Below are 23,092 nucleotides of genomic sequence, written 5' to 3' on the forward strand. Positions count from 1 at the left end.
GCCAAGGTGACGAAATGAAGGAAATGTTCGCCCAGTTTCTGGAGGACATCAAGAGTGAGATCCAAGAAATGATGCAGGAAATGAAGAACGAAATAAGCAACCTGAAAAGAGAGCTGACAGCAGCAAAGGAGGAGATTAGAGCCCTCAAAGAGAACAGTATCGATGCTGAGACTCAGAAAACCACCCAGGGAGAAGGTGGTAATAGTACTTTGGATGAGAATGCCACATTAAAAGCAACATTTGCGGAAATACTAAAAAAAAATAACTCTGAAGTAATGACTGCAGTGATGGAGGTAGCCATGAAAGCAGCCACCTCGCAGGAGGCGGCACGCTCCACTAGCCAACTGCTGGAAAGGAACAGATCAGTGGTTGCTGTGGGTATTAAGGAACAGGAAGGATCTAATAGGACAGAGTGGAGTGACAAGGACAAAGCAGCAGTGAATGAAGTACTAAAGGCACTAGACATGGAAGGGGCTGAGCATAGCATTGAGAAGGTTTTCAGGCTAGGCCGGTACAACAAAGACCGAGACCGAATGATAAAGATAGTGTTTGCAAACGAGAACACAAAGGAGAAGATCCTATCAAGGAAGAGCTCCCTGAAAAACGTGGGAAAATTAAAAAAATGTATTCCTCCAGAGAGACATGACAAGGGAGGAGAGAGCTGTGGCGGCAGAAGCAAGGAAGAGGCACAGGGCGAGAGGGGAAAACCAGGAAGTCACAGCTCCCAACACAACACCCCCAGAAGTGAGGGGGAACCCACAACCAGCTACCCAGTAACACCAGAAGGGAGGACAACCCCGCCTCCCTCCTCTGCATAGATAACCCCCCTACCCCAAACCCTCCCTGCCCCCACTCAAATGTTCAGCCAAATCTCCCTCCCCCCACACCCAATCCCCACCCTTCTACCCCTCCCCTCCTCCCGAGTCCTCCCTCCCCCCTTTCCTTCCCGTCCTCCCTCCCCTTTCACCCCATACCCTCCCTGTCCCTCCCCCTTCACTGGATCCCCCGCCTCTCATCCCAGAATCCTCTGAGACCCTGTTATCCACCTCACAGGTCCTCACACCCATGGAACAGCCTCCCCCACCAGCAGAACACTCACCAAGGAGGCGATTTGAGAAGGGACAGAAGAAAGTGAGCCTCAAAGCGATGTACACTAACATAGATGGAATTACAAATAAAGCAAATGAGCTTGGAGAACTGGTACTAGAGGAAAACCCAGACATAATAGCCCTCACAGAAACAAAGATCACGAAAACGATAACAAATGCAGTGTTCCCACAGGACTATTATGTTATGAGGAAAGAGAGGGAAGGAAGAGGTGGGGGTGGTGTAGCTCTGCTGGTAAGAAAAGGCTGGGATTTTGAGGAGATGGATATTCAGGGCTGTGAAGGTTTCAGTGACTACATAGCAGGTACTGTAACAAATGGAGGGAAAAAAATTATAGTCGTAGTCATATATAATCCACCACCAAATGACAGAAGACCCAGAAAGGAATATGATAGAAACAACATGGCCACCATTAACATAATAGAAAGAGCAGCTTCTGTTGCTAGCAGGAATGGATCTGGACTACTAATTATGGGAGACTTCAACCATGGGAAGATAGATTGGAAGAATAGAGACCCGCATGGAGGACCAGAAACATGGAGAGCTAAGTTGCTGGACGTGGCAACAAGAAACTTTCTAAGCCAGCACACCAAAGAACCAACAAGAATGAGAGGAGAAGATGAACCAGCAATGCTTGATTTGATATTTACCCTAAATGAATGGGATATAAGGGAAGTTAAGATGGAAGCGCCCTTGGGAATGAGTGACCACAGTGTTTTGAACTTTGAGTACCTGGTAGAGCTAGGACTTATCTCCCCCCAAAAAGAACTAGGAATCAAAAGGCTAGCATACCGAAAGGGGAATTATGAACAGATGAGAAGTTTCCTAAGTGAAATACCTTGGGACACAGACCTCACACAGGTCTGTCTGTACAGGGTATGATGGACTATGTTACCCAAAAGTGTCAGGAGGCAGTAAACAGGTTCATCCCGGCCCAAAGGGAAAAATCCGAGAAGCGACAGAAGAATCCATGGTATAATAGGGCATGTATGGAAGCGAAGAAACTGAACAAAAAAGGCGTGGAGGAACTTCCGGAATAACAGAACACCAGAAAGCAGAGAGAGATACCAGAGAACCAGGAATGAGTACGTCAGGGTGAGAAGAGAAGCAGAGAAAAATTTTGAAAATGATATAGCAAACAAAGCCAAGACCGAACCAAAGCTACTCCACAGTCATATCAGAAGGAAAACAACAGTGAAAGAACAGGTATTGAAACTTCGAACAGGCGAGGACAGGTATACAGAGAATGACAGAGAGGTGTGTGAGGAAATCAACAAGAGGTTCCAGGAGGTCTTCACAATAGAACAGGGTGAGGTCACTGTGCTAGGAGAAAGGGAGGTAAACCAGGCGGCCTTGGATGAGTTCGAAATTACGAGAGAGGAGGTCAAGAGACACCTGCTGGATCTGGATGTTAGAAAGGCTGTTGGTCCAGATGGGATCTCACCATGGGTACTGGAAGAGTGTGCAGAGGCACTTTGCTTGCCACTCTCCATAGTGCATAGTAGGTCACTAGAGAAGGGAGACCTACCAGAAATATGGAAGACGGCGAATGTGGTCCCAATATACAAAAAGGGCGACAGACAAGAGGCACTGAACTACAGGCCAGTGTCCTTGACTTGTATACCATGCAAGGTGATGGAGAAGATCGTGAGAAAAAACCTGGTAACACATCTGGAGAGAAGGGACTTCGTGACAAATCGCCAACATGGATTCAGGGAGGGTAAATCTTGCCTTACAGGCTTGATAGAATTCTACGATCAGGTGACACAGATTAAGCAAGAAAGAGAGGGCTGGGCGGACTGCATTTTCTTGGATTGTCGGAAAGCCTTTGACACAGTACCGCATAAGAGGCTGGTACATAAGCTGGAGAGACAGGCAGGTGTAGCTGGTAAGGTGCTCCAGTGGATAAGGGAGTATCTAAGCAATAGGAAGCAGAGAGTACGGTGAGGGATGAGACCTCCGATTGGCGTGAAGTCACCAGTGGAGTCCCACAGGGCTCTGTACTCGGTCCTATCTTGTTTCTGATATATGTAAATGATCTCCCGGAGGGTATCGATTCATTTCTCTCAATGTTTGCGGACGATGCTAAAATTATGAGAAGGATTAAAACAGAAGAGGACTGTTTGAGGCTTCAAGAAGACCTAGACAAGCTGAAGGAATGGTCGAACAAATGGTTGTTAGAGTTTAACCCAACCAAATGTAATGTAATGAAGATAGGTGTAGGGAGCAGGAGGCCAGATACAAGGTATCATCTGGGAGAGGAAATTCTTCAGGAGTCAGAGACGGAAAAAGACATGGGGGTTGATATCACGCCAGACCTGTCTCCTGCAGCACATATCAAGCGGATAACATCAGCGGCATATGCCAGGCTGGCCAGCATACGAACGGCATTCAGAAACTTGTGTAAAGAATCATTCAGAACTTTGTATACCACATATGTCAGGCCAATCCTGGAGTATGCAGCCCCAGCATGGAGTCCATATCTAGTCAAGGATAAGACTAAACTGGAAAAGGTTCAAAGGTTTGCCACCAGACTAGTACCCGAGCTGAGAGGTATGAGCTACGAGGAGAGACTACGGGAATTAAACCTCACTTCGCTGGAAGACAGAAGAGTTAGGGGGGACATGATCACCACATTCAAGATTCTGAAGGGAATTGATAGGGTAGATAAAGACAGTCTATTTAACACAAGGGGAACACGCACAAGGGGACACAGGTGGAAACTGAGTGCCCAAATGAGCCACAGAGATAATAGAAAGAACTTTTTTAGTGTCAGAGTGGTTGACAAATGGAATGCATTAGGGGGTGATGTGGTGGAGGCTGACTCCATACACAGTTTCAAATGTAAATATGACAGAGCCCGATAGGCTCAGGAATCTGTACACCTGTTGATTGACGGTTGAGAGGTGGGACCAAAGAGCCAGAGCTCAACCCCCGCAAACACAACTAGGTGAGTACAACTAGGTGAGTACACACACACACACACACACACACCACACACACACACACACACACACACACACACACACACACACACACACACACACACACACACACACACACACACACACACACACACACACATACCACACACACACACACCACACACACACACACCACACACACACCACACACATACCACACACACACACACCACACACACACACACCACACACACACCACACACACACACACCACACACACACACACACCACACACACACACACACACACACACACACACACACACACACACACACACACATATACACACACACACATACACACTCACACACACACACACACACACATTCACACTCACACACACACACACACACACACACACACACACACACACACACACACACACACACACATACACACACACACACACACATATATATTTCACAGTTTTGTGAAATATATGATAAAGGCACAAAAAAAATTATACCAAAACAGAGAAGCAGAACTAGGAAACAGGATTGGTTCAGCAGAAAGTGCGAGAGGGCCAGAGACCAAAAGACTCAAAAATGGAATCAATACAGGAAGAGGCCGAACCCCCAAACATACCAGCGATACAAAGATGCGAGAAACTACTATACGGCAGTAAGGAGAGAGGCAGAAAGAAATTTTGAAATAGGGATTTTAGACAAATGTAAAACAGAACCAGGTCTATTCTATAAATTCATAAACAACAAATTGCAGGTAAAGGATAATATTCAGAGGTTGAAAATGGGAAATAGATTAACGGCAAATGAAAATGAAATGTGTGAAACATTAAACGAAAAGTTCCAAAGTGTGTTTGTACAAAATGAAATCTTCAGGGAACCTGACACAATAAGAATTCCAGAGAACAACATAGAGCACATAGAGGTGTCTAGAGACGAAGTGGAAAAAATGCTCAAGGAGCTAAATAAGAACACAGCAGTTGGTCCAGATGGAGTTTCACCATGGGTTCTGAGAGAATGTGCACCTGAGCTCAGCATTCCACTTCAACTGATTTTTCAGGCATCCCTGTTTACAGGAGTTGTAGCTGATGTGTGGAAAACGGCTAACATAGTTCCAATCTACAAAAGTGGAAGCAGGGAAGACCCCCTTAATTATAGACCGGTATCATTGACAAGTGTAATAGTCAAAATATTGGAAAAAATAATTAAAACTAAATGGGTAGAACACCTGGAGAGAAATTATATAATATCAGACAGACAATATGGTTTTCGATCTGGAAGATCCTGTGTATCGAATTTACTCAGTTTCTATGATAGAGCAACAGAGATATTACAGGAAAGAGATGGTTTGGTTGACTGCATCTATCTGGACCTAAAAAAGGCTTTCAACAGAGTTCCACATAAGAGGTTGTTCTGGAAACTGGAAAATATTGGAGGGGTGACAGGTAAGCTTCTAACATATATAGATATGCAGAATTATATGAACATGTTTGCTGATGATGCTAAGATAATAGGAAGGATAAGAAACTTAGATGATTGTCATGCCCTTCAAGATGACCTGGACAAAATAAGTATATGGAGCACCACTTGGCAAATGAAATTTAATGTTAATAAATGCCATGTTATGGAATGTGGAATAGGAGAACATAGACCCCACACAACCTATATATTATGTGAGAAATCTTTAAAGAATTCTGATAAAGAATGAGATCTAGGGGTGGTTCTAGATAGTTTTCTATCACCAGAGGACCACATAAAAAATATTGTGCGAGGAGCCTATGCCACGCTTTCTAACTTCAGAATTGCTTTTAAATACATGGATGGCGATATACTAAAGAAATTGTTCACGACTTTTGTTAGGCCAAAGCTAGAATATGCAGCGGTTGTGTGGTGCCCATATCTTAAGAAGCACATCAACAAACTGAAAAAAGGTGCAAAGACACGCTACTAAGTGGCTCCCAGAACTGAAGGGCAAGAGCTACGAGGAGAGGTTAGAGGCAATAAATATGCCAAAACTAGAAGACAGAAGAAAAAGAGGTGATATGATCACTACATACAAAATAGTAACAGGAATTGATAAAATCGATAAGGAAGATTTCCTGAAACCTGGAACTTTAAGAACAAGAGGTCATAGATTTAACCTAGCTAAACACAGATGCCGAAGAAATATAAGAAAATTCACTTTCGCAAACAGAGTGGTAGACGGTTGGAACAAGTTAGGTGAGAAGGTGGTGGAGGCCAAGACCATCAGTAGTTTCAAAGCGTTATATGACAAAGAGTGCTGGGAAGACGGGACACCACGAGCGTAGCTCTCATCCTGTAACTACACTTAGGTAATTACACTTAGGTAATTACACACACACAAACAGCAAACCAATATTGTACCCACCCAGGAGAGGTGGCAGCAAACCAAGTGACCTTGGAGAGGTTCGAAATTACAAGAGATGAGGTCAAGAAGCACCTATTGGAGCTGGATGTGAGAAAAGCTGTTGGGCCGGACGGAATCTCACCATGGGTATTGAAAGAGTGTGCAGGAGCACTTTGCTTGCCACTCTCCATAGTGTATAGTAGGTCACTAGAGACGGGGGACCTACCAGAAATATGGAAGACGGCGAATGTGGTCCCAATATACAAAAAGGGGCGACAGACAAGAGGCACTGAACTACAGGTCAGTGTCCTTGACTTGTATACCATGCAAGGTGATGGAGAAGATCGTGAGAAAAAACCTGGTAACACATCTGGAGAGAAGAGACTTCGTGACAACCCATCAACATGGGTTCAGGGAGGGTAAATCTTGCCTTACAGGCTTGATAGAATTCTACGATCAGGTGACAAAGATTAAGCAAGAAAAAGAAGGATGGGCGGACTGCATTTTTTTGGACTGTCGGAAAGCCTTTGACACAATTCCCCATAATAGGTTGATGCATAAGCTGGAGAAACAGGCAGGAGTAACTGGTAGGGCGCTCCAGTGGATAAGGGAGTACCTAAACAATAGGAAGCAGAGAGTTACAGTGAGGGGTGAGACCTCAGATTGGCGTGAAGTCACCAGTGGAGTCCCACAGGGCTCTGTACTCGGACCTATCCTGTTTCTGATATGCGTAAATGATCTCCCGGAGGGTATAGACTTATTCCTCTCAATTTTTGCTGACGACGCCAAAATTATGAGAAGGATTAAGACAGAGGAGGACAGCTTGAGGCTTCAGGAAGAACTGGACCAGGTGCAGGAATGGTCGAACAAATAGCTGTTAGAGTTTAACCCAAGCAAATGTAATGTAATGAAGATAGGGGTAGGAAGCAGGAGACCAGACACAAGGTATCATTTGGGAGATGAAATACTTCAAGAGTCAGAGAGAGAGAGAGAGACCTGAGGGTTGATATCACGCCAGACCTGTCCCCTGAAGCTCATATCAAGAGGATACCATCAGCGGCATATGCCAGGTTGGCTAACATAAGAACGGCCTTTAGAAAGTTATGCAAGGAATCTTTCAGAACATTATATACCACATATGTCAGACCAATCCTGGAGTATGCGGCTCCAGCATGGAGTCCATATCTAATCAAGCATAAGACTAAACTGGAAAAGGTTCAAAGGTTTGCCACCAGACTAGTACCCGAGCTGAGAGGTATGAGCTACGAGGAGAGGATACGGGAATTAAACCTCACTTCGTTGGAAGACAGAAGAGTTAGGGGGACATGATCACCACATATAAGATTCTCAAGGGAATCGACAGGGTAGATAAAGACAGGCTATTTAACACATGGGGCACACGCACTAGGGGACACATGTGGAAACAGAGTGCCCAAATGAGCCACAGAGATATTAGAAAAAACTTTTTTAGTGTCAGAGTGGTTGACAAATGGAATGCATTAGGCAGTGATGTGGTGGAGGCTGACTCCATACACAGTTTCAAGTATAAATATGATAGAGCCCGATAGGCTCAGGAACCTGTACACCTGTTGATTGACGGTTGAGAGGCGGGACCAAAGAGCCAGAGCTACACCCCCGCAAGCACAACTAGGTGAGTACAACTAGGTGAGTACACAAACACACACACACACCAGGAAGCAGCCCGTGAAAGCTGACTAACTCCCAGGTACCTATTTACTGCTAGGCAACAGGCACATCAGGGTTAGGGAAACTCTGCCTATCTGTCTCCGCCGGGTGCGGGGATCGAACCCCGGTCCCTAGAGCCACAAGCCTAGAGCGCTGTCCACTCGCCCACCCAGCCCTGTGTGTGTGTGTGTGTGTGTGTGTGTGTGTGTGTGTGTGTGTGTGTGTGTGTGTGTGTGTGTGTGTGTGTGTGTGTGTGTGTGTGTGTGTGTGTGTGATGAAAATTGAGTTAGTAGTTAATAACAGTTGATTGATTGACAGTTGCTCTAGTATGTCTATGTTCCAGGGTTGCTCTAGTGTGTATATGTTCCAGGGTTGCTCTAGTGTGTATATGTTCCAGGGTTGCTCTAGCATGTATATGTTCCAGGGTTGCTCTAGTGTGTATATGTTCCAGGGTTGCTCTAGTGTGTATATGTTCCAGGGTTGCTCTAGCATGTATATGTTCCAGGGTTGCTCTAGTGTGTGTATGTTCCAGGGTGCTCTAGTGTATATATGTTCCAGGGTGCTCTATTGTGTATATGTTCCAGGGTTGCTCTAGTGTGTGTATGTTCCAGGGTGCTCTAGTGTGTATATGTTCCAGGGTGCTCTAGTGTGTATATGTTCCAGGGTTGCTCTAGTGTGTATATGTTCCAGGGTTGCTCTAGCATGTATATGTTCCAGGGTTGCTCTAGCATGTATATGTTCCAGGGTTGCTCTAGCATGTATATGTTCCAGGGTTGCTCTAGCATGTATATGTTCCAGGGTGCTCTAGCATGTATATGTTCCAGGGTTGCTCTAGCATGTATATGTTCCAGGGTTGCTCTAGCATGTATATGTTCCTGGGTGCTCTAGCATGTATATGTTCCAGGGTTGCTCTAGCATGTATATGTTCCAGGGTTGCTCTAGCATGTATATGTTCCAGGGTTGCTCTAGCATGTATATGTTCCAGGGTTGCTCTAGCATGTATATGTTCCAGGGTGCTCTAGCATGTATATGTTCCAGGGTTGCTCTAGCATGTATATGTTCCAGGGTGCTCTAGCATGTATATGTTCCAGGGTTGCTCTAGCATGTATATGTTCCAGGGTGCTCTAGCATGTATATGTTCCAGGGTTGCTCTAGCATGTATATGTTCCAGGGTGCTCTAGCATGTATATGTTCCAGGGTGCTCTAGCATGTATATGTTCCAGGGTGCTCTAGCATGTATATGTTCCAGGGTTGCCTGTGTCTACAAGACCAAAACAAAAGAATAACGTGTTGTGGTACAAGATAACAGTATTGAGATCCTTGAAGCGAGGGAAAAAAGCAAAGGTTTGGTTGAGAGTGGAGTACTCGACGCGCTACTCAGAGGTTGGAGAGCGCTCTCAGAGGTTCGAGAGCGCTCTCAGAGGCTCTAGAGCGCTCTTAGGAAGGAGCCTCAGAGAGCACGAACACCGCTGCCGCTCCTGGTAATGACTCTCATCTCTCTAGGCAGAATGCGGGGCGGGATCTTTGAAGAGGTTTGGATAAGAAAACTCTTGAACCTAAGGAGGATCTGAAAGAGGTTGGTGGCTCTAGAGGGAAGAGGAGTCGTACTGTGTACTTTGCCAGTACGGACTTTATAGAGGCTCTGAGTCCTCTGGTTTTACCTTATAGAGGCTTTGAGGGCTCTGTTAGACCATATGGAGGCTCTGAGGGCTCTGTCAGACCTTACAGAGGCTCTGAGGGCTCTGTTAGACATTATAGAAGCTCTGAGTCCTCTGTTTTACCTTATAGAGGCTCTGAGGGCTCTGTTAGACCTTATAGAGGCTCTGAGTCCTCTGTTTTACCTTATAGAGGCTTTGAGGGCTCTGTTAGACCATAAGAAGGCTCTGAGGGCTTTGTCAGACCTTACAGAGGCTCTGAGGGCTCTGTTAGACCTTATAGAAGCTCTGAGTCCTCTGTTTTACCTTATAGAGGCTCTGAGGGCTCTGTTAGACCGTATAGAGGCTCTGAGCGCTCTGTTGGACCTTATAGAGGCTCTGAGGGCTCTGTTGGACCTTATAGAGGCTCTGAGGGCTCTGTTGGACCTTTTAGAGGCTCTGAGGGCTCTGTTGGACCTTATAGAGGCTCTGAGGGCTCTGTTGGACTTTATAGAGGCTCTGAGGGCTCTGTTGGACCTTACAGAGGCTCTGAGGGCTCTGTTGGACCTTATAGAGGCTCTGAGGGCTCTGTTGGACCTTATAGAGGCTCTGAGGGCTCTGTTGGACCTTATAGAGGCTCTGAGGGCTCTGTTAGACCTTATAGAGGCTCTGAGGGCTCTGTTGGACCTCATAAAGGCTCTGAGGGCTTTGTTAGACCTTATAGAGGCTCTGAGGGCTCTGTTAGACCTTATTGAGGCTCTGATGGCTCTGTTAGACATTATAGAGGTTCTGAGGGCTCTGTTAGACCTTATAGAGGCTTTGAGGGCTCTGTTAGACCATATGGAGGCTCTGAGGGCTCTGTCAGACCTTACAGAGCCTCTGAGGGCTCTGTTAGACCTTATAGAAGCTCTGAGTCCTCTGTTTTACCTTATAGAGGCTCTGAGGGCTCTGTTGGACCTTATAGAGGCTCTGAGCGCTCTGTTGAACCTTATAGAGGCTCTGAGGGCTCTGTTGGACCTTATAGAGGCTCTGAGGGCTCTGTTGGACCTTATAGAGGCTCTGAGGGCTCTGTTGGACCTTTTAGAGGCTCTGAGGGCTCTGTTGGACCTTATAGAGGCTCTGAGGGCTCTGTTGGACCTTATAGAGGCTCTGAGGGCTCTGTTGGACCTTATAGAGGCTCTGAGCGCTCTGTTGGACCTTATAGAGGCTCTGAGGGCTCTGTTGGACCTTATAGAGGCTCTGAGGGCTCTGTTGGACCTTATAGAGGCTCTGAGGGCTCTGTTGGACCTTTTAGAGGCTCTGAGGGCTCTGTTGGACCTTATAGAGGCTCTGAGGGCTCTGTTGGACCTTATAGAGGCTCTGAGGCCTCTGTTGGACCTTATAGAGGCTCTGAGGGCTCTGTTGGACCTTATAGAGGCTCTGAGGGCTCTGTTAGACCTTATAAAGGCTCTGAGTGCTTTGTTAGACCTTATAGAGGCTCTGAGGGCTCTGTTAGACCTTATTGAGGCTCTGATGGCTCTGTTAGACATTATAGAGGTTCTGAGGGCTCTGTTAGACCTTATAGAGGTTCTGAGGGCTCTGATAGACCTTAAAGAGGCTCTGAGGGCTCTAATGGACCTTAAAAAGGCTCTGAGGGCTCTGTTGGACCTTAAAGAGGCTCTGTTGGACCTTATAAAAGCTCTGAGGGCTCTGTTGAACCTTATAGAGGCTCTGAGGGCTCTGTTGGACCTAATAGAGGCTCTGAGGGCTCTGTTGGACCTTATAGAGGGTCTGAGGGCTCTGTTGGACCTTATAGAGGCTCTGAGGGCTCTGTTAGACCTTAAAGAGGCGCTGAGGGCTCTGTTGGACCTTATAGAGGCTCTGTTGGACATTATAGAAGCTCTAAGGGCTCTGTTGATTCGTATAGAGCCTCTGAGGGCTCTGTTGGACCTTATAGAGGCTCTGTTGGACCTTATAGAGGCTCTGAGGGCTCTGTTGGACCTTATAGAGGCTCTGAGGGCTCTGTTGGACCTTATAGAGGCTCTGTTGGACCTTATAGAGGCTCTGAGGGCTCTGTTGGACCTTATAGAGGCTCTGAGGGCTTTGTTGGACCTTATAGAGGCTCTGAGGGCTCTGTTGGACCTTATAGAGGCTCTGAGGGCTCTGTTGGACCTTATAGAGGCTCTGAGGGCTCTGTTGGACCTTATAGAGGCTCTGAGGGCTCTGTTGGACCTTATAGAGGCTCTGAAGTCTGTCACACTAGGAGGGTGGGTCACCCTACGTCACACTAGGAGGGTAGGTCACCTTACGTCACACTAGGATGGTGGGTAACCCTACGTTACACTAGGAGGGTGGGTAACCCTACGTCAAACTAGGAGGGTAGGTCACCTTACGTCACACTAGGAGGGTGGGTAACCCTACGTCACACTAGGAGGGTGGGTAACCCTACGTCACACTTGGAGGGTGGGTAACCCTACGTCACACTAGGATGGTGGGTCACCCTACGTCACACTAGGATGGTGGGTCACCCTACGTCACACTAGGATGGTGGGTAACCCTACGTCACACTAGGATGGTGGGTCACCCTACGTCACACTAGGAGGGTGGGTCACCCTACGTCACACTAGGAGGGTGGGTAACCCTACGTCACACTAGGAGGGTGGGTCACCCTACGTCACACTAGGAGGGTGGGTCACCCTACGTCACACTAGGAGAGTGGGTCACCCTACGTCACACTAGGAGAGTGGGTCACCCTACGTCACACTAGGAGGGTGGGTAACCCTACGTCACACTTGGAGGGTGGGTAACCCTACGTCACACTAGGATGGTGGGTCACCCTACGTCACACTAGGATGGTGGGTCACCCTACGTCACACTAGGAGGGTGGGTCACCCTACGTCACACTAGGAGGGTGGGTCACCCTACGTCACACTAGGAGGGTGGGTAACCCTACGTCACATTAGGAGGGTGGGTAACCCTACGTCACACTAGGAGGGTGGGTAACCCTACGTCAAACTAGGAGGGTGGGTCACCCTACGTCACACTAGGAGGTTAGGTCACCCTACGTCACACTAGGAGGTTAGGTCACCCTACGTCACACTAGGAGGGTGGGTAACCCTACGTCACACTAGGAGGGTGGGTAACCCTACGTCACACTAGGAGGGTGGGTAACCCTACGTCAAACTAGGAGGGTGGGTCACCCTACGTCACACTAGGAGGTTAGGTCACCCTACGTCACACTAGGAGGTTAGGTCACCCTACGTCACACTAGGAGGGTGGGTCACCCTACGTCACACTAGGAGGGTGGGTCACCCTACGTCACACTAGGAGGATGGGTCACCCTACGTCACACTAGGAGGATGGGTCACCCTACGTCACACTAGGAGGGTAGGTCACCCTACGTCACACTAGGAGGGTGGGTCACCCTACGTCACACTAGGAGGGTGGGTCACCCTACGTCACACTAGGAGGGTGGGTCACCCTACGTCACACTAGGAGGGTGGGTCACCCTACGTCACACTAGGAGGGTGGGTCACCCTACGTCACACTAGGAGGGTGGGTCACCCTACGTCACACTAGGAGGGTGGGTCACCCTACGTCACACTAGGAGGGTGGGTCACCCTACGTCACACTAGGAGGGTGGGTCACCCTGCGTCACACTAGGAGGGTGGGTCACCCTACGTCACACTAGGAGGGTGGGTCACCCTACGTCACACTAGGAGGGTGGGTCACCCTACGTCACACTAGGAGGGTGGGTCACCCTACGTCACACTAGGATGGTGGGTCACCCTACGTCACACTAGGAGGGTGGGTCACCCTACGTCACACTAGGAGGGTGGGTCACCCTACGTCACACTAGGAGGGTGGGTCACCCTACGTCACACTAGGAGGGTGGGTCACCCTACGTCACACTAGGAGGGTGGGTAACCCTACGTCACACTAGGAGGGTGGGTCACCCTACGTCACACTAGGAGGGTGGGTCACCCTACGTCACACTAGGAGGGTGGCTCACCCTACGTCACACTAGGAGGGTGGGTCACCCTACGTCACACTAGGAGGGTAGAAACAACATAAGCTTCTCTGCCAATTTATGACGAACTTTATTATCTCAATAAACTTCCTGGAAACAGTTATAGAAAACATACAGAAGCAAACAGCTTTTTTTTTCTTGTGAGAAGCTCCTATAGTCTTTTGTTTACCCCCAGTTAGTATAGTCTGTTGTTTACCCCCAGTTAGTAAAGTCTGTTGTTTACCCCCAGTTAGTATAGTCTTTTGTTTACCCCCAGTTAGTATAGTCTTTTGTTTACCCCCAGTTAGTATAGTCTTTTGATTACCCCCAGTTACTATAGTCTTTTGTTTACCCCCAGTTAGTATAGTCTTTTGTTTACCCCCAGTTACTATAGTCTTTTGTTTACCCCCAGTTAGTATAGTCTTTTGTTTACCCCCAGTTAGTATAGTCTTTTGTTTACCCCCAGTTACTATAGTCTTTTGTTTACCCCCAGTTAGTATAGTCTTTTGTTTACCCCCAGTTACTATAGTCTTTTGTTTACCCCCAGTTACTATAGTCTTTTGTTTACCCCCAGTTAGTATAGTCTGTTGTTTACCCCCAGTTACTATAGTCTTTTGTTTACCCCCAGTTAGTATAGTCTGTTGTTTACCCCCAGTTACTATAGTCTTTTGTTTACCCCAGTTACTATAGTCTTTTGTTTACCCCCAGTTAGTATAGTCTGTTGTTTACCCCCAGTTAGTATAGTCTGTTGTTTACCTCCCAGTTACTATAGCCTTTGTTTACCCCCAGTTACTATAGTCTGTTGTTTACCTGACAGTTACTATAGTCTGTTGTTTACCCCCAGTTACTATAGTCTGTTGTTTACCTCCCAGTTAGTATAGTCTGTTGTTTACCTCCAGTTACTATAGTCTGTTGTTTACCCCCAGTTACTATAGTCTGTTGTTTACCCCCAGTTACAATAGTCTTTTGTTTACCTCCCAGTTACTATAGTCTGTTGTTTACCCCCAGTTACTATAGTCTGTTGTTTACCCCCAGTTACTATAGTCTTTGTTTACCCCCAGTTAGTATAGTCTGTTGTTTACCTCCAGTTAGTATAGTCTGTTGTTTACCCCCAGTTAGTATAGTCTGTTGTTTACCTCCCAGTTACTATAGTCTTTGTTTACCCCCAGTTACTATAGTCTGTTGTTTACCCCCAGTTACTATAGTCTGTTGTTTACCTCCCAGTTAGTATAGTCTGTTGTTTACCTCCAGTTACTATAGTCTGTTGTTTACCCCCAGTTACTATAGTCTGTTGTTTACCTCCCAGTTACTATAGTCTGTTGTTTACCCCCAGTTAGTATAGTCTGTTGTTTACCTCCAGTTACTATAGTCTGTTGTTTACCCCCAGTTACTATAGTCTTTGTTTACCTGACAGTTACTATAGTCTTTGTTTACCTGACAGTTACTATAGTCTTTGTTTACCTGACAGTTACTATAGTCTGTTGTTTACCCCCAGTTACTATAGTCTTTGTTTACCTGACAGTTACTATAGTCTTTGTTTACCTGACAGTTACTATAGTCTTTGTTTACCTCCAGTTACTATAGTCTTTTGTTTACCCCCAGTTAGTATAGTCTATTGTTTACCCCCAGTTAGTATAGTCTTTGTTTACCCCCAGTTACTATAGTCTTTGTTTACCCCCAGTTACTATAGTCTTTGTTTACCTCAAGTTACTATAGTCTTTGTTTACCTCCCAGTTACTATAGTCTATTGTTTACCCCCAGTTACTATAGTCTTTGTTTACCTCCCAGTTACTATAGTCTATTGTTAACCCCCAGTTACTATAGTCTGTTGTTTACCTCCAGTTACTATAGTCTGTTGTTTACCTCCAGTTACTATAGTCTGTTGTTTACCTCCAGTTACTATAGTCTATTGTTTACCTCCAGTTACTATAGTCTATTGTTTACCTCCAGTTACTATAGTCTTTGTTTACCCCCAGTTACTATAGTCTGTTGTTTACCTCCCAGTTACTATAGTCTGTTGTTTACCTCCCAGTTACTATAGTCTGTTGTTTACCTCCAGTTACTATAGTCTGTTGTTTACCTCCAGTTACTATAGTCTGTTGTTTACCTCCAGTTACTATAGTCTTTTGTTTACCCCCAGTTACTATAGTATGTTGTTTACCTCCAGTTACTATAGTCTGTTGTTTACCTCCAGTTACTATAGTCTTTTGTTTACCCCCAGTTACTATAGTCTGTTGTTTACCTCCAGTTACTATAGTCTGTTGTTTACCTCCAGTTACTATAGTCTGTTGTTTACCTCCAGTTACTATAGTCTGTTGTTTACCTCCAGTTACTATAGTCTTTTGTTTACCCCCAGTTACTATAGTCTGTTGTTTACCTCCAGTTACTATAGTCTGTTGTTTACCTCCAGTTACTATAGTCTTTTGTTTACCCCCAGTTACTATAGTCTGTTGTTTACCTCCAGTTACTATAGTCTGTTGTTTACCTCCAGTTACTATAGTCTGTTGTTTACCTCCAGTTACTATAGTCTGTTGTTTACCCCCAGTTACTATAGTCTGTTGTTTACCCCCAGTTACTATAGTCTGTTGTTTACCCCCAGTTAGTATAGTCTGTTGTTTACCTCCAGTTACTATAGTCTGTTGTTTACCTCCCAGTTACTATAGTCTGTTGTTTACCTCCAGTTACTATAGTCTGTTGTTTACCCCCAGTTACTATAGTCTGTTGTTTACCCCCAGTTACTATAGTCTGCTGTTTACCCCCAGTTAGTATAGTCTGTTGTTTACCTCCAGTTACTATAGTCTGTTGTTTACCTCCCAGTTACTATAGTCTGTTGTTTACCTCCAGTTACTATAGTCTGTTGTTTACCTCCAGTTACTATAGTCTGTTGTTTACCCCCAGTTACTATAGTCTGCTGTTTACCCCCAGTTAGTATAGTCTGTTGTTTACCCCCAGTTACTATAGTCTGTTGTTTACCTCCCAGTTACTATAGTCTGTTGTTTACCTCCAGTTACTATAGTCTTTGTTTACCTCCAGTTACTATAGTCTGTTGTTTACCCCCAGTTAGTATAGTCTTTTGTTTACCTCCAGTTACTATAGTCTGTTGTTTACCCCCAGTTAGTATAGTCTTTTGTTTACCTCCAGTTAGTATAGTCTGTTGTTTACCCCCAGTTACTATAGTCTGTTGTTTACCTCCAGTTACTATAGTCTGTTGTTTACCCCCAGTTAGTATAGTCTTTTGTTTACCCCCAGTTACTATAGTCTGTTGTTTACCCCCAGTTAGTATAGTCTTTTGTTTACCCCCAGTTACTATAGTCTGTTGTTTACCTGCCAGTTAGTATAGTCTGTTGTTTACCTCCAGTTACTATAGTCTTTGTTTACCTCCAGTTACTATAGTCTGTTGTTTACCCCCAGTTAGTATAGTCTTTTGTTTACCCCCAGTTACTATAGTCTGTTGTTTACCTCCCAGTTACTATAGTCTGTTGTTTACCTCCAGTTACTATAGTCTTTGTTTACCTCCAGTTACTATAGTCTGTTGTTTACCCCCAGTTAGTATAGTCTTTTGTTTACCTCCAGTTACTATAGTCTGTTGTTTACCCCCAGTTAGTATAGTCTTTTGTTTACCTCCAGTTAGTATAGTCTGTTGTTTACCCCCAGTTACTATAGTCTGTTGTTTACCTCCAGTTACTATAGTCTGTTGTTTACCCCCAGTTAGTATAGTCTTTTGTTTACCCCCAGTTACTATAGTCTGTTGTTTACCTGCCAGTTAGTATAGTCTGCTGTTTACCTGACAGTTACTATAGTCTTTGTTTACCCCCAGTTAGTATAGTCTTTTGTTTACCTGACAGTAACTATAGTCTTTGTTTACCTGACAGTTCCTGTGAGTGGGTATTTCTTGTGTTCAAATTCAACTTTATTGAGGTCATAAAATACATCACATAATGGTCGAGCAGCTTTGGCCCCTACTACCCTTCTCTTGCCTGCTTAACAGTCCTTGTACTCGTGTACTCATGCTCTCATGTACTCATGCTCTCATGTACTCATGCTATAATGGTAGAGCAGCTTTGGCCCCTACTACCCTTCTCTTGCCTGCTTAACAGTCCTTGTACTCGTGTACTCATGCTCTCATGTACTCATGCTCTCATGTACTCATGCTATAATGGTCGAGCAGCTTTGGCCCCTACTACCCTTCTCTTGCCTGCTTAACAGTCCTTGTACTCGTGTACTCATGCTCTCATGTACTCATGCTCTCATGTACTCATGCACTCATGTACTCATGCTATAATGGTAGAGCAGCTTTGGCCCCTACTACCCTTCTCTTGCCTGCTTAACAGTCCTTGTACTCGTGTACTCATGCTCTCATGTACTCATGCTATAATGGTAGAGCAGCTTTGGCCCCTACTACCCTTCTCTTGCCTGCTTAACAGTCCTTGTACTCGTGTACTCATGCTCTCATGTACTCATGCTATAATGGTAGAGCAGCTTTGGCCCCTACTACCCTTCTCTTGCCTGCTTAACAGTCCTTGTACTCGTGTACTCATGCTCTCATGTACTCATGCTATCATGTACTCATGCTCTCATGTACTCATGCTCTCATGTACTCATGCTATCATGTACTCATGCTCTCATGTACTCATGCTCTCATGTACTCATGCGCTCATGTACTCATGCTATAATGGTAGAGCAGCTTTGGCCCCTACTACCCTTCTCTTGCCTGCTTAACAGTCCTTGTACTCGTGTACTCATGCTCTCATGTACTCATGCTCTCATGTACTCATGCTCTCATGTACTCATGCGCTCATGTACTCATGCTCTCATGTACTCATGCTATAATGGTAGAGCAGCTTTGGCCTCTACTGCCCTTCTTTTGCCTGCTTAACAGTCCTTGTACTCGTGTACTCATGCCTCATAAACTCATGCTCTCATGTACTCATGCTCTCATGTACTCATGCGCTCATGTACTCATGCTATAATGGTAGAGCAGCTTTGGCCCCTACTACCCTTCTCTTGCCTGCTTAACAGTCCTTGTACTCGTGTACTCATGCGCTCATGTACTCATGCTCTCATGTACTCATGCTCTCATGTACTCATGCGCTCATGTACTCATGCTATAATGGTAGAGCAGCTTTGGCCCCTACTACCCTTCTCTTGCCTGCTTAACAGTCCTTGTACTCGTGTACTCATGCTCTCATGTACTCATGCTCTCATGTACTCATGCGCTCATGTACTCATGCTCTCATGTACTCATGCTCTCATGTACTCATGCTCTCATGTACTCATGCTCTCATGTACTCATGCTATAATGGTAGAGCAGCTTTGGCCCCTACTACCCTTCTCTTGCCTGCTTAACAGTCCTTGTACTCGTGTACTCATGCGCTCATGTACTCATGCTCTCATGTACTCATGCTCTCATGTACTCATGCTATAATGGTAGAGCAGCTTTGGCCCCTACTACCCTTCTCTTGCCTGCTTAACAGTCCTTGTACTCGTGTACTCATGCGCTCATGTACTCATGCTCTCATGTACTCATGCTCTCATGTACTCATGCTCTCATGTACTCATGCTCTCATGTACTCATGCTCTCATGTACTCATGCTCTCATGTACTCATGCTATAATGGTAGAGCAGCTTTGGCCCCTACTACCCTTCTCTTGCCTGCTTAACAGTCCTTGTACTCGTGTACTCATGCGCTCATGTACTCATGCTCTCATGTACTCATGCTCTCATGTACTCATGCTATAATGGTAGAGCAGCTTTGGCCCCTACTACCCTTCTCTTGCCTGCTTAACAGTCCTTGTACTCGTGTACTCATGCGCTCATGTACTCATGCTCTCATGTACTCATGCTCTCATGTACTCATGCTCTCATGTACTCATGCTCTCATGTACTCATGCTCTCATGTACTCATGCTCTCATGTACTCATGCTATAATGGTAGAGCAGCTTTGGCCCCTACTACCCTTCTCTTGCCTGCTTAACAGTCCTTGTACTCGTGTACTCATGCGCTCATGTACTCATGCTCTCATGTACTCATGCTCTCATGTACTCATGCTATAATGGTAGAGCAGCTTTGGCCCCTACTACCCTTCTCTTGCCTGCTTAACAGTCCTTGTACTCGTGTACTCATGCTCTCATGTACTCATGCTCTCATGTACTCATGCTCTCATGTACTCATGCTCTCATGTACTCATGCTCTCATGTACTCATGCTATAATGGTAGAGCAGCTTTGGCCCCTACTACCCTTCTCTTGCCTGCTTAACAGTCCTTGTACTCGTGTACTCATGCGCTCATGTACTCATGCTCTCATGTACTCATGCTCTCATGTACTCATGCTATAATGGTAGAGCAGCTTTGGCCCCTACTACCCTTCTCTTGCCTGCTTAACAGTCCTTGTACTCGTGTACTCATGCTCTCATGTACTCATGCTCTCATGTACTCATGCTCTCATGTACTCATGCGCTCATGTACTCATGCTATAATGGTAGAGCAGCTTTGGCCCCTACTACCCTTCTCTTGCCTGCTTAACAGTCCTTGTACTCGTGTACTCATGCGCTCATGTACTCATGCTCTCATGTACTCATGCTCTCATGTACTCATGCGCTCATGTACTCATGCTATAATGGTAGAGCAGCTTTGGCCCCTACTACCCTTCTCTTGCCTGCTTAACAGTCCTTGTACTCGTGTACTCATGCTCTCATGTACTCATGCTCTCATGTACTCATGCGCTCATGTACTCATGCTCTCATGTACTCATGCTCTCATGTACTCATGCTCTCATGTACTCATGCTCTCATGTACTCATGCTATAATGGTAGAGCAGCTTTGGCCCCTACTACCCTTCTCTTGCCTGCTTAACAGTCCTTGTACTCGTGTACTCATGCGCTCATGTACTCATGCTCTCATGTACTCATGCTCTCATGTACTCATGCTATAATGGTAGAGCAGCTTTGGCCCCTACTACCCTTCTCTTGCCTGCTTAACAGTCCTTGTACTCGTGTACTCATGCGCTCATGTACTCATGCTCTCATGTACTCATGCTCTCATGTACTCATGCTCTCATGTACTCATGCTCTCATGTACTCATGCTCTCATGTACTCATGCTCTCATGTACTCATGCTATAATGGTAGAGCAGCTTTGGCCCCTACTACCCTTCTCTTGCCTGCTTAACAGTCCTTGTACTCGTGTACTCATGCGCTCATGTACTCATGCTCTCATGTACTCATGCTCTCATGTACTCATGCTATAATGGTAGAGCAGCTTTGGCCCCTACTACCCTTCTCTTGCCTGCTTAACAGTCCTTGTACTCGTGTACTCATGCTCTCATGTACTCATGCTCTCATGTACTCATGCTCTCATGTACTCATGCTCTCATGTACTCATGCTCTCATGTACTCATGCTATAATGGTAGAGCAGCTTTGGCCCCTACTACCCTTCTCTTGCCTGCTTAACAGTCCTTGTACTCGTGTACTCATGCGCTCATGTACTCATGCTCTCATGTACTCATGCTCTCATGTACTCATGCTATAATGGTAGAGCAGCTTTGGCCCCTACTACCCTTCTCTTGCCTGCTTAACAGTCCTTGTACTCGTGTACTCATGCTCTCATGTACTCATGCTCTCATGTACTCATGCTCTCATGTACTCATGCTATAATGGTAGAGCAGCTTTGGCCCCTACTACCCTTCTCTTGCCTGCTTAACAGTCCTTGTACTCGTGTACTCATGCTCTCATGTACTCATGCTCTCATGTACTCATGCTCTCATGTACTCATGCTCTCATGTACTCATGCTATAATGGTAGAGCAGCTTTGGCCCCTACTACCCTTCTCTTGCCTGCTTAACAGTCCTTGTACTCGTGTACTCATGCTCTCATGTACTCATGCTCTCATGTACTCATGCTCTCATGTACTTATGCGCTCATGTACTCATGCTCTCATGTACTCATGCTCTCATGTACTCATGCTCTCATGTACTCATGCTCTCATGTACTCATGCTCTCATGTACTCATGCTCTCATGTACTCATGCTCTCATGCACTCGTGTAGTCATGCACTCGTGTACTCTATACTCATGCACTCATATAGTCATGTAGTTATGTACTCGTGTGTGTAACCTGGCCTCCCTGGTAACTGTTAAACTCGTCAACCTGTCCTCGTCCCCACCTACATAGACTTGTTCGGCTGAAGGCATATTGTTAAGGTCCTCCTTAGTAAATACAGAGATAAAATATTTATTAAAAATACTACTCATCTCTTCGTCATTATTCGTTATTTGACCTGTCTCAGTTTTTAATGGACCTATCCTTTCCCAAGTCTTAGTTCGATATTACTGAAAAAACCCTTTAGGATTTGTCTTCGCTTGCTCTGCTATGCGAACTTCATAGTTTCTTTTTGCTTTCCTTATCTCTTTTTTAACATTTCTAACCAGTTGTAAGAATTGATGTTCTAAACTACCTTCCCCATTTTTAATCCTTTTGTACCAAGCTCTCTTTTTACCTATAAGGTTCTTCAGATCATTTGTTATCCACTTTGGGTCATTAGTATTCGATCTATTCATTGTGAATGGTATACTACGTTCCTGTGCTTTGAATATTTTTAAATAAGTTATATTTTGAATCCACATCGAAATCCTCTTTTACATCACCTGTCGCTGAGTTCATGTCTCGCTCCAAAACCGGCCTACATTCCCCCCCCCCCTCCCAATGCCCAAAAGTTTCCAATCTATGTGACCCAAAAAAATTCTTAGGCTATTAAAATCAGCTTTTCGAAAATCTGTCATTCTAACAATTTTCTACTTCTGATCTATTTCATTCTTTGCTAAATCTGGTTTCTTTGTGATCACTGTGCTCTAGCTCACTCCCTATTTCCATGTCATTAATTTGTGTTTCCCTGTTAGTTAACACTAAATCTAAAATATTATTTTCCCGTGTTGGTTCCTTAATGTGTTGCGTAAGAAAGCAATCATCAATTAATTCTTGAAAATCTTCTGCTTCATTATTCCCTGTTTTGTTCACCCCGTTTATTCCGCTAAAATTAAAGTCACCCATGACATAAATACTGTTAGATCTAGATGCTCTAGATATTTCATCCCATAGATGCTTTGCTTCCATTCTGTCTAAATTTGGTGGCCTATATATAACTCCTATTATAATATTATTAGCTCTTTCGTTTAATTCTATCCAAATAGTTTCTGTGTGTGGCTCAGTTTTGATTCCCTCCTTGAGACTACATTTCAAATTGTCCCTAACATATATGGCTACTCCCCCTCCTCGTCTAATATATCTGTGTGAAATAGTTTAAATTCATTTATTTGATATTCAGCTAATAGTTCTCTATTTTCTACATTCATCCACGTTTCGGTAAGT

General features: G+C 45.2%; 1 protein-coding gene across 1 annotated transcript; it reads left to right on the forward strand.

The window, feature by feature from the left end:
• The first annotated feature begins 9,802 nt into the window (after window positions 1-9,802).
• LOC138355826 (centromere-associated protein E-like) lies at window positions 9,803-12,040 on the forward strand. The gene has a single exon (XM_069311360.1). It carries the CDS (start codon window positions 9,803-9,805, stop codon window positions 12,038-12,040), a length of 2,238 nt encoding a protein of 745 aa, XP_069167461.1.
• The last annotated feature ends 11,052 nt before the right edge of the window (window positions 12,041-23,092 follow it).

The sequence above is a fragment of the Procambarus clarkii genome, chromosome 69, assembly GCF_040958095.1.
Source record: "Procambarus clarkii isolate CNS0578487 chromosome 69, FALCON_Pclarkii_2.0, whole genome shotgun sequence".
Taxonomy (NCBI): domain Eukaryota; kingdom Metazoa; phylum Arthropoda; class Malacostraca; order Decapoda; family Cambaridae; genus Procambarus; species Procambarus clarkii.